Below are 13,372 nucleotides of genomic sequence, written 5' to 3'. Positions count from 1 at the left end.
ACAAACAACCATTCACACTCACATTCATACCTATGGACAATTTGGAGTCGCCAATTAACCTAGCATGTTTTTGGAATGTGGGAGGAAACCGGAGTACCTGGAGAAAACCCACGCATGCACGGGGAGAACATGCAAACTCCACACAGAGATGTCCGACAGTGAAATTGAATTCGGGTCTCCTAGCTGTGTGGCCTGCATGCTAACCACTCCACTGCCATGCAGCCTCAGCTAATTTCTTTGACGACTAATCTCTTTTCCATCAAGGTGGGAGGAACTGTATTAGCAAATTAACATTACACAAAAAAATGTTAGCTTCACCATCTTTGTAGCATGTTTACTTCCATTGGCCCCATGGTGTGTTATATAGACATCCATGCCGCTTGTCCTCACCACAGGTCACGGGTATATGCTGTAGCTTATCTCAGCTGACTTTTGTGTACCAGGGTACACCCTGGGCTGGTCGCCAGGCAATTGCAGGGCACAGGCAAACCATTCACACTCCCACTCATACCTATGGGCAATTTCACACACATTTTAGGATTATCGATTTTAATATTAAGATGATAACAACAATATACAGTGTGCAATATTATACTGGGTTAGAGAGGTACAATATACTGTATGTACACTACCGGTAAAATGTTTTAGAACACACATTTTTTCTGGAGTACTTTCTCCAGTACAATGCTGTTTGACTGATGTTCACGAGGGTATAGTACCACAGTGGGTTCCGAACACTGTTTTTTATGCAGACAGAGGAGGTAGGAAGTCATCCAGAAGTTGGAACTCCTGCACCAACTCCCAAGGCTTGATCAACATCAATTTCTGCAGAACAGCTTTAAATCGTTGACCCATTTTGTGGTCTCCGAAACAGACCTTTTAGTATAATTCTGAAACACATAATATTTTTCATTTTTGGATAACCTTTTTTTAACCTCTGGTACTTCACCACTGACCTTCATTTCAAGCTATTTCAACTATTTCAGGTAGTCTACTCTGTATAAATGATGATATTGTGTTGCTGTCCATGGTGCTGATGCAGGGACATTTGTCAATGGAGGGCCACACATCGTCACAACCTGCTGAATAATAAAAAAAAAAAATATGCATTTTTATGAAACCTGAACACTGCCATTAAAGTGTTTTATTTTGCCTTTGGAGTAAAAGACAGTCTGCACTGAAACACATTTTTTTTTCCAATTACAGCACATTGTCCTCATTGTGTAATGTTGACTTCCTGGTTTTCATTCTTTTTTCAAATTTTTTGTTTTTGCCAAAATGTTTTTCAATGCCAAAACTTAATGGCAGGACTTGGAATCTCCGGTGGAACAGGCACATATATCGCATACCTGTACACATTAAAATGCATTCATATTAACTTGCTAGCATTATTACGCTGCTAAATACCCTTTTTAACATAGTCTAACTAATTCAGGCACAATTTAGATCTGGTAGCGTTGTAGTAGCGTTACATATTTCAATTTCTGTCAACATGTATCCTGGTTTGTCTATATTTATCATTTTTCTTCTATACGTTTTGGGTGCTTACACGTGAGCGTAATGATACGTCACACAGGCAAGCGCGTGTAAGCTACTGGGGCGCGCCCTGGTATGTATACTTCCGGTTAAATCAGCCAATCAGAGAGAGGTGCGCTGGACCATATAAAAGCCATCGGCTGTCCCGCCTCCTGGCTCACTTGTTCCCCTGTCATATGAACCGTCTTCAACCGCTACTGCATCACTAATCCACTACAACCGCGAAGATGGCTACTCGGGTAAGAGCATCATATATAGTTGAACTGTGACTATTACTACCACGTTGTTATATAGCGTATATAGCACGTTTCCTGATTTGTATCCACGGTAAAATAGACAGCAAAATGTCGGACTAGCGTTCGCTTCCCATGTATCGGACGCAGGACGTCTTCAGTCACTGAATGTCATTGGGTCTCTGTATATATTTGTATTTATATTATTTTTGTGTTTGACTCGATGCTGCAACATTGTGCCAATAATGTGACATGTTCTGACAAACGAGCAGAGAGCGCCATCAAGCTGCTCCTATTTGAGAGTATGGCTGCTTAATCCTGGAAGCTGCTTGCCCTTGAGCCGACGCTTCTGCGTAAAAAAAAGAGGCTCACTGATAATAAGCTTCCACTAGCATCTCACATAATAGTGAGCTGGTTCATTTTGTGTTAAAGCACAAAAATTACATTGGGTGACACTTAGTGGGTAGAAAACGCATCGTAGCCTCCTTTCACTACGCTGCAGTCTTTTTATGCATAGACTGCTCCCTTTTTAGCTGATAGGTAACATGATACCTTGCTTTAATGGACTTAAAGGTGGTGTTATTATACGTCGGGGCAACTTTTTTTTCAATTAGAAAAGCCTGAAATCCTGGATTATTTACTATAGTCCATGGTAGGGTTGCAGAATTCTGCATTTTTGCTTACAGTTGACATCATGTTTATGTTTATGTTTTCTTCTCGTCATAATTATTAGTCCTTGTTGTCTTGGCCTCCTCCAAAGAAACTCCTAGTGGTCTTTCTTCGTCAGTGGTTCCCATACATTTATTTGTAAGCCACCAATAGAACACAGCTGGCTTGGCTTTGTTAATTATGCCAATTAGACAATGATGTCATCTAGCCCAGCCCCCACCAACCACAGATAGATTGCAGTCTTGCAGGAAACAGTTCTTGGCAGCTCCTGGAAGGACAGTTGATGGCAGACTTTCTTGATTGAAATGAGTATAGTAGAGGTGGGTGGATCGATCCAAATATCAACGTTATCGATCGTTCTTGGTTTGATTCTATCTTAGTATTTTTCAGTTGTTGTTTAATTTCACATACGTATATACAATATCTGTATTTTTTGCTGTGTTGTGTCAAATACATCGTTAGACTGTTTGAAAACTTAGAAAAGTTAGAAACAGAATGGCGAAAAGCCAATATCAGTTTTTGCTTTCTTTTACTTTCAATTTTCACTTTCACTTTCACTTCATTTTGCAAAGTTGACTTTATTTTGCGCAAACAATTGTACATATTAAGCGGGACCTATTATACTCATTTTTCAACCCTTTGTATTGAGTTGTGGTCTCCTATAGAGCAGCTCCACACAATAATGCACAGAAAGCTTTTTAGATCTTCCAGAATCTGCACTTATTCCAACTATAATTCCTTTGATTTGTGGTTTCTGCCAAAATGGTCTATTTTAATTTATTCCACCCGCGGCCCGCCTACGGGCATGCCCTGTCCACTGTGATTGGTCACACCACCAAAATGCTTCCTGAACAATGAACCATATAAGGAAGTCTGCCCCTCTGTGACATCACAAAGGGGCAGTTTTACCACGCCTTTTGAAACCGAGCATTTTGAGCCATCCCAAACTTCTTTCAGGGCTCACTTTCAAATATGCAAACCTCATTATCGGAAACTTTGGCATCATTTAACATGAGAATACAACATTATAACTACATTTATAGGTCAGAAAAGTGGAAAAAGTATAATAGGTCCCCTTTAAAGGAGAACAGGGTGTCATTTTGTTGTATACTATACTAAATTACTAAATAAATAAGGGAGTTTGTGTCGACAGCCTGTCCTTGTCGATGAAATCATCAAGTCTGGTCCACGAGTGCCTGGTTAAGGGCACTAGACATTGACATGGCTTTTGTTGACATAACGTTTTAGATCCAAAGGGGTAATTTCTATGAAACATAGGTCCATTGTATTATTTGTTAACGTCATACTGTAATTGTTGGCAGCAGTTATAATTATACAGTATTAAAACATGCACACAGTGGCTTCCTGTTCAGTGCAAAGTAAGCTAAAAAACAATCCTCATAACACTTTATCATCACTGTAGCCAAGACATACAACGGAATTACAGCAGAAGCTCTGTTTGATAAGAGTATAAACTAAAATCCCATTCTTCTTCTGCTCTGGTCACAAGTAAATGTGGATCTACTGGTGAGATTTTGGTTATGTTGACAATCACTTATGTCTTTATGTCACGTTTTTTTGTATGGCCACACTCTATTGATATGAGGCTTGTGAGGCCCATTGCAAGGCATTGCACATTAGCCTATGAAATTGCCACGTGATGTGATGGAATATTGCAATCATCACACCTACATAAATGTATGAACATCCCTCTGCATCTTTTTGTGTACAAGACCTGGTGAAATCAAATGCTTAAATTTTTAATGTGAAGCTGAGAGGACTCTTATTTCTCCCTGCAGAAGGCAGCATGATTAAAACAGAAGCAGATTGATGCGTCTGAACAATCTGACCTCTTACTTGTGACTCAGCACCCACAGGAGCTTTACCAATAGCAATTTTTAAAGGCCATACTGTTCTACTTGTCACTTTTATTAAATTGTCGTTTGACAAAGTCATAAAAACCTGTGGTGCAACCTTATTAATTCACAAATTTGGACCACCGTGAATACATTTGGAGCTTAAACACCGTGAATGGAGCTTGTCGTGCCAGAGAATAAGAAGCTGTAGCAGGAGGGAACAGTGTTGCCAACTTTACTATGTCAAATCTATGTCAAATCTTGCAACCAATTGGATCTTTTTCGGATACTCTAAAATGAAAACACATATTGCTCATGGCCAATTATGTCAATTAGATGATGATGCATTCAAGCCCTCTCCCCTTCTCCAATACAGCACCACAAATAAATTGCCGTGAATATGCAGTTTCTTGGCACATGTATGATGGCATAATATAACTAAAATGCAACATTTCACAAGAAATCAGTAAGAAAATGACCCAGCAGAGCAGACATGCTAATATTTATTTGATGGTGCCTCTCATCTGTTTGGAAACATTCACTGGACTGCTTAAAATCCAATTCAGGTTTTCCGCACAGTACACAGTTCTTGTGAAGAGAGATGTGATGGTCATCTAGTATGAGTCTAAAGAGCTTCAGGCCACTGCTGACACACACACGCACACTTTCATCCTTCTCTCTTATTTGCCCAGCATGACAGTTGCTGGGCATACTGAGTCTTGTCAGTCCTACAAACATGTTGACAGACCGGCACTAGGCAACATTACTTCCATTTTACATGACGAACCTTAATCACTGTAAACATCCTCTGTCTCGTACACCGTTTGTTTACCCGACTGAAATTATCCAGATGATCTGGAAATCGTTCGTCATGAACTATAAATGTAATGTTTGCAAATTCATAACCGTGTATTTGCGTGTATGCACGTGTGTGTGCATGTGTGACCTCAAATCGAAGCAAGAAAATTGTGAATCACATGTTTTGCAGATTGGTGCAGCCATAGTCCACAATGATGCAGCAAATCTATGGGCTATAAACGTCTTGTTGTCTTTTCCCCTGAACAGTCAGTGGGTTGCTTTCCTCATAAATTTCTACTGCTCAACAGCGTTATCTTTCTCCTCTTCGGTGTCTCTTTGTCCACCCACTCTCTTTCATGGCCAAGAGAGGATCTGCTGATGTTTGAGGCTGTTTGGGAGAAGCTCTAGGCTGCATTTAAACACATCACCAACTCCAAACAACTAATAGAATCTTGTATTGTTCTGTCTACAGCTTTGACCTTCTCCGTCTGTTTGTTTAGCTTGTTCAATGTATTCATAAAACCCATTTGATAGAATAAGACAGCCCTCTCTTTTTAGGGTGTTTTGAAAACATGTATTTTAAGATCTTTTAATTATGTTGGTGTCAGTGAAATAGCATTTTCATCCCCATGTTGAAAATGAATTATCAATTATTCAATTATCATTCATTCATTCATCCATTTTCTACCGCTTATCCTCACGAGGGTCGCAGGCATGCTGGAGCCTATCCCAGCTGTCTTTGGGCGAGAGGCGGGGTACACCCTGGACTGGTCGCCAGCCAATCACAGGGCACATATAGACATACAACCATTCACACTCACATTCATACCTATGGACAATTTGGAGTCGCCAATTAACCTAGCATGTTTTTGGAATGTGGGAGGAAACCGGAGTACCCGGAAAAAACCCACGCATGCACGGGGAGAACATGCAAACTCCACACAGAGATGGCTGAGGGTGGAATTTAAATCGGGTCTCCAAGCTGAGAGGCCTGCATGCTAACCACTCGTTTGCCGTGCAGCCCAGCCTCCAATTGTTTTATTCCAAACTTAAGAAAGTAAGGAGCCGAAAACGTACCACTTCCACACGGAATGGGAGAACTTGTTTTCACTATGTCAGACATGTCATTGGCTGACTACATGCAGTGTTATAAGGTAATATAATGTTTGCAATGTAATGTCGTGTAGCATTACTGATGCCTAATGACCATAATACTACATATGACATGTCTTTCAATATTTTTTGACTAATAATAATTAGTATTATTAATCATGATAGACTGAGGGAGCACTAACTAAATTAATAGTAACTAATACGTTCGTAACATTCAGTAGTAACTATTGAATAACTGCTTACGTCATAGTACAGTCACAGGGCACATATAGACAAACAACCATTCACACTCACATTCATACCTATGGACAATTTGGAGTCGCAAATTAACCTAGCATGTTTTTGGAATGTGGGAGGAAACCGGAGTACCCGGAGAAAACCCACGCATGCACGGGGAGAACATGCAAACTCCACAGAGATGGCCGAGGGTGGAATTGAACTCGGCTCTCCAAGCTGTGAGGCCTGCGTGCTAACCACTCAACCGCAGTGCAGCCCCTGATCGTAAATATAGCTCTTTAAATCATGTTTTCATCCATCCATTCATTTTCTATGTTGCTTATCCTGACTATGCTGGGGATACATGTTTTTTGGAAAAATTAATCAAAAATAATACTCGTTTTGGGTGCAAACCAAGCTGGGAAAGAAAAACTGACCTGTAAAGGCCAGAAAATATACAACAATATTCTTTATTGTCAAAATGTTTACCTGTTAACAAGTTTTTAATAATTTACACTTCAGCTCAGTATGGCAATAAAGATCATTCCACTATTCATTAATATTTCTGTTCATTGATTTAATAGCTTTTAACCTCATTAAGTAGCATCCATTATACCAGGGGTGGGCAAATATGTTGACTTGTGGGCCGCATTGATTGAACAAAATTGTCCAGGGGGCCAGAACATATATTTTACACACACACACACACACATACTTATAATTTTCCTTGAATTATTTGTCTATTTTTGTCTGTAAAAGTGTTATATCAGTTGTATGTTCTAATGTCCCTTTTTTCAGGAGCATTTTAAACATCACACCACATCAAACTATGTTATTTTAATTTTAATTTTTTTTTTTACTAATATAAATAAATAAGACATCCAACTTGCAAGTCATGTTGCCAGTTTGTATGTTAAAATAATAATAATAATAATAATAATAATAATAATAATAATAATACATTTCTTTCAGGACACCCAAGGTCGCTGTACAGAAGATAAAAAAAAAACACCAATATAAAATACAAGATAAAAGACAACATACAATGAGTAAGAACATGGTGGAAAAAGCAACTGGCGGGCCGGATTCAAACGCTTGGTGGGCCGCATGTGGCCCCCGGGCCGTAGTTTGCCCACCCCTGCATTATACATTGTGCATGTTCTACTACTGGTTAGCATTGAGTTTATTGTAAAGATACAATAAACAGAGACAATTATTTTAAAAAATAACAGCCAAACTCAATAAAAACTTAAACCAATGGCGCCACTAGTCATTTAGTCACACAATAATAAATTAACAAAGTAAATTGTGAAAGGTGTGTGCATCCGACCGCGGAATTGTTTTATCCGTCAGCCACAGCAGCAACCAATGGTTACTTTCAAGCTGGGATTTCATTGTTGCCGCATAGCAACAACAGCGAATCATAGGTTCATAGGTCATCATAGGTCATAGCTATTGTGGTACGTAAGTGTCGCGTCACGATGGATACGCGTCACGGTGTTCAACTTTAGCCACATTTTCTCTTTTTTTTCATTTTGTTTTTTTCTTTTTCATTGCCTTGCTGCTTTCCCTAGCCTCTTCAATCAATTGTACTGTGTCTTCAAACGCATCCTTTGCGCATGTTGGTGACATAAGCTTTTTTCTCAAATTATTTGAATAATCGTTGGAAGTAATTCTCGATGATATGCAGGTGAAATCTCATGACTCAACAGCACCTCTGCTGTTTGCAGCCAAGTAGTGCACGCCATTTTGCATCCATTGCTTCAATGTGGGCTGCATGACAGTCGAGTGGTTAGCGCACAGGCCACACAGCTAGGAGACCCGAGTTCAATCCCACCCTCGGCCATCTCTGTGTGGAGTTTGCATATTCTCCCCGTGCATGCGTGGGTTTTCTCCGGGTACTCCGGTTTCCTCCCACATTCCAAAAACATGCTAGGTTAATTGGCGACTCCAAATTGTCCATAGGTATGAATGTGAGTGTGAATGGTTGTTTGTCTATATGTGCCCTGTGATTGGCTGGCGACCAGTCCAGGGTGTACCCCGCCTCTCGCCCCGAAGACAGCTTGGATACGCTCCAGCACCCCCTCGTGAGGATAAGCGGTAGAAAATGAATAAATGAATGCTTCAATATGTGCGTGTGTGTGTGTTTGTGATTTAATGAAAGCTATATTTAAGCAGCCATGTTGCTTTCACAAACTCATTAAAGCACATAACCACTAAGTAGACACACATAGGACAAACAAAAGGGAGACAGATACCGACAAACAGCAGTATATAGTGTTTCCATGTTGTGTATGTGATGCAGAAGCTGCTGGTGTTCTCATCAGTTCTGTCCTAATTCACCAGCCAGTTCCCTAATATATCCATCTGACTGCTCTGAATGCCCACCCAAAAAATCAATGTTTATTTGCAGTAGTAATCATTTCATTTTATCAGCCAGGTCGCTCTGACTTGGGTCGCTGCTTTCAAGTGAATGAGTGAATGATATGGATCATTTCAACCTCATTGCAGCCTAAAAATGTCACTAAAATCACTCATAACATAAAGGCGCCTGTCCTTCTCCACACAGGAATTTAGATCAGGTATGTGTATTTTTGTGAAAGTAAGTAAAATATGAAAGTCTTTTTCATTTATTGATATAATACATCATTGTCCACTTTTGACCAGTGAATTTTGAAGTAGTCATGTTTCAAAAATAGACAATTTTATGGCCGTCTCAATTTTCCGAGAATTTTTTGGAGAATCACCCCTGTGAGTAGCCAGCATCTAATTCATAACATGCTTTCTTCTCTCATTTAAATAGCATATTTGAAGCCTTGATTATGTCACTTAACCAAACAAAGGTTTCTATGCTCATTATCAGTCACAATCTTGTTTGTCGTATTGTCATACTCAAAATAGCACAACAGTTCCCACCCTTGCTGTTACAGTATACAGTATACAGTATATGTTACTATCTCAAACCCTCTGATACTGCAGCATTGATAGCTGGTGCAAACATCAAACTGGATTCCCCCCAGAGGAAAAAGCTCGATGAATAATTCAGTGGGATGCCTGGAGATGTGGCCTGTTCGGATTAACAAGGGCAAGTACGGGGTGGGACCACTTTACAGCTCTACTCATACGTGTAGTCCACAAATGGAGAAGACAACGGCATCAGATTTAATTCAGTGAAATGACATCTGTATTGGTTGTTAAGGTTCAACCAAGAAACACAGACCATGCTCCTGACTCTTTGTTATTTCACTGATGTACAGTAGTGCATGCATATTCATATAGGTTTCCATTTATTTTGTTTGCATGTGTATTGCAGTGATTACAAAACATGGAGGAGTAGGGACTCACATTATATTGAGGAAAAATCCTCAAAGAGTGCAGCATTTTCATACACTTTCTCCCTACGGTATTCATTTGCCTGGTTATGGGTTCTCTGGTTTGTGAATGGGTAGTACAAAGACAAATCATTACATAACCGGACATTGCACTCCATTTTTTTCAGCTGTTTTTTAACAGGCCTCACAGCTAGGAGACCCAAGTTCAATTCCGCCCTCGGCCATCTCTGTGTGGAGTTTGCATGTTCTCCATGCATGCGTTTTCTCCGGGTACTCCGGTTTCCTCCCACATTCCCAAAACATGCTAGGTTAATTGGCGACTCCAAATTGTCCATAGGTATGAATGTGAGTGTGAATGGTTGTTTGTCTATATGTGCCCTGTGATTGGCTGGCCACCAAACCAGGGTGTACCCCGCCTCTCGCCCCAAGACAGCTGGGATAGGCTCCAGCACCCCTGCGACCCTCGTGAGGATAAGCGGTAGAAAATGAATGAATGGTTTGCAAAATGTGAAATATCAACCTGGCCCCCTGTTTCCTTTGATCTTTCAGTATTATTAAAAATTATTATTAAAAATAAGAATAAGAATTCATTCATTCATTTTCTAGCGCTTATCCTCACAAGGGTCGCGGGTGTGATGGAGCCTATCCCAGCTGTCTTTGGGGGAGAGACGGGGTACACCCTGGTTTGGTCGCCAGCCAATCACAGGGCACATATAGACAAACAACCATTCACACTCACATTCATACCTATGGACAATTTGGAGTCGCCAATTAACCTAGCATGTTTTTGGAATGTGGGAGAAAACCGGGGTACCCGGAGAAAACCCACGCATGCACGGGGAGAACATGAACACGAATTCCACACAGAGATGGCCGAGGGCGGAATTGAACTCGGGTCTCCTAGCTGTGAGGCCTGTGCGGTAACCACTCGACCGCCGCGCAGCCTTATTAACCACATAATACATAAAAATGAACTCAATCATTTTGCCGTTCTCAATATATTGCCATGCTGTGCATTGGTTTCAGCACCTGGGCCCATTTACTCCATAGAACAACAGCACAAACGGAGTGAGCCCTTTTGTCAGTCATACAGTCTCTTTGTTTCGTTGGGTGGAGGCGGGGCTGTTAGCATACACTCAGAGTGCAAAAGAATGTAACTTAGTAGAAAATATGTCAGCATATTGTCATATATTTTTTATGCTTTTTCATTGTACTTTTCTTATAATCTCATATTGTGACACCCCTACCTATTAGCACTTGAGGACCATTACAATGTAAAACAGATTATTATTCACTGATATTTGAAGTCAGCATCTTTGAGTGTCTTGGAAAGCGCTTTTAAATAAAATGACTAATGTGTTCTAATTATGTTCTCATGGCTAGTATCGGAGCGAAATTAGATTCAACTTGTTATTGTAATTTGAAAATAATAACACAATGAATCACATTGCACACACCTGAGGACGTTATAGCTTGAAACCTGGTGAATTGGATTCCATTTTTCCTGGTGTGTGCTTTCAATTTATATGACAAGAATCAGTACCATCACGCCTCCCTTATGAATTCATCACGTTAAGCCCTTGCAATATTCGACTAATGTAGTGTTTTCCTACTGTGGCACAACACTAAAACAGGAAACAGACTTGTCATTGAGTGCTTTTAGATGGCTGAGGGTCCTACAGTGGCAGACTCATCATTGGATAAAAAAAAAATGAGTATGTAAATGGTTCTGATCTGATCCCTTCTGCTCCAGTGTATTATTTTCTGGCAGACCAGTTAATGTGTTTATGAGCGAGGGCGACCAGGTAGTACCATAAATAAAGGAATTGTATGAGAAAACGTCAAATGCAGAAGAAAAATGCTGAAAATACCAAAACACACAAATGCAGAGGAGAAATGTTGCCGGTTCTGGGAACAAAACGGAAGCAGGTTTGGCTACCAGGGGCATCAAACCTGTAACATAGTATTTTACAGTATTATACATTGACAGATTTTTACAATTTGTAACAAAGAAATAAGGAAAAATGTCCTTCTGGGTATTCCACTCAGGCTTTTAAAGATGGCGGCTTTCTGGCTTTATTGGTGTTTTTGGTATTTGCAGCCTTTTTTGTTTGCATTTATTTTTTATCCTGCAGGATTTATGTGGTTGCAGCATTTTTGAGTCACAGCATTTTTTCGTTGCAAGTGTTTTTGGATCATTTGTGTTTGGAGAGGCTGCGTGTTTTCCCCTGTCGGTCACCGTATTTTTCTCTGACCTTGTTTCATTAACTTTTATGTTTTCTCTGTCTAAGCATGCCAGCTAAAACGCAAACTAATCCAGTTTTAACAGCACAACACAATAACCAGAATATGTCAGAATGACTCCCCTTACACCACCACCAATCCAATTAGGAAATTAGGGTGTTGTACTGTTCCCACTCATTCATTTTCCACACATCCATTCATCCCATTCCTTGTGTTCATGCCGCATTAAGACTGTTGGAGCAGAGGAATACTGCCATGTCATCAACACTTGCATGACCCTTTTCTTATGGAGGCGTAGTATACCAGATTTGGGGTATAACTCGTCAACATAATGTAAAAATTACAGTCGTCCCTCGTTTATCGCAGTTAACTGGTTCCGCACTCAACCTCGATAACTGAATTTTTGCAAAGTAGGATTCAGTATGAATAAATTGATTATTTTTGTTGTTACGGCATATAAAACATGTTTATTTTCAGAGCAAATAAGACATATTGGATATAAATAAATTAACAGATTAGATGGACAGATGTGTAGAGGACAGGAAGTGATGTCAGAGGCTCATAGATGAGTTTTAGCTTGTCGTTGGTTATCACCCCAATGTTATGACTATTATGATTATTATGCTAATATTATTGTGCCTGTTGTGAGATGATTTAAAGTCACCAAATATCCACACCTAGTGGCCAATGTAGAATACTACATTCACAATTAGAACGCTTCTTCTGCTATGTGTTTGTATTTTAGTTCATTTAATTTGTTAATTTAGCAATTTTTATGCTTGAAAGTGCTTAATTTAGGCCAAAAATAAGTGCAATTTGGTTAAATATACATTTTCTTTCAAATAATATTCAACCACGGAACAGCAATTCATTAATTACTTTGTGAAAACCTGTAATAGAGTGATGGGGCGATGTTCGAACCGGGATCTCGCAAGGTACTCTCGTAGTTATTGGGAATATTCATTTATTTACTGTATATGTAAAGAATCCAATACTGTAATCCCTCGGTTATCACTATTATTTGGTTCCAGGCCTGACCATGATAAGTGCATTTCCATGAAGTAGGATTCCTTCTTTTTAAATACAACATTTTTGTAGTTATGGCACAGAAAACCTGTTTCAAAATATATATTTTTAACATTATTAGAGCCCTCTAGACATGAGATATAGATATTCATCCATATAGAGTAGGCACTTTACATTTGCATTTACCCAATATAGTGGATATAATAAGAGAAAATAAGACAAAAAACCCTTAACCGGTATCATTGTTGTTTACTAATTTTGCCTGGCTCTACTGTCTCTACCAACTAGCTAGCTATAGTTATTCGTCTACGGACTCCAAATGTGACTTTTAAATTTTTTTATTTCTTTA

The 13,372-nt window shown here is 39.6% G+C and overlaps 1 protein-coding gene across 3 annotated transcripts in view; it reads left to right on the top strand.

Moving 5' to 3' along the window:
- The first annotated feature begins 1,668 nt into the window (after window positions 1-1,668).
- The window catches only part of LOC131103034 (vesicle-fusing ATPase), a 33,905-nt gene continuing 22,201 nt past the window's right edge, over window positions 1,669-13,372 (top strand). For 2 of the 3 annotated variants that reach the window (XM_058048884.1, XM_058048882.1), the window contains exon 1: window positions 1,705-1,775. In XM_058048884.1, the coding sequence (XP_057904867.1) occupies window positions 1,764-1,775 (12 nt within the window). In that variant the 5' untranslated portion in view covers window positions 1,705-1,763. Of the gene's footprint in view, window positions 1,776-13,372 lie in introns of all 3 variants that reach the window. The other variant, XM_058048885.1, reaches the window with a different exon arrangement.

This window comes from Doryrhamphus excisus, chromosome 15 (genome assembly GCF_030265055.1).
Source record: "Doryrhamphus excisus isolate RoL2022-K1 chromosome 15, RoL_Dexc_1.0, whole genome shotgun sequence".
Taxonomy (NCBI): Eukaryota; Metazoa; Chordata; class Actinopteri; order Syngnathiformes; family Syngnathidae; genus Doryrhamphus; species Doryrhamphus excisus.
Note: the sequence above shows the minus strand (reverse complement) of the source record. Positions and strands in the feature narration are given on the sequence as shown.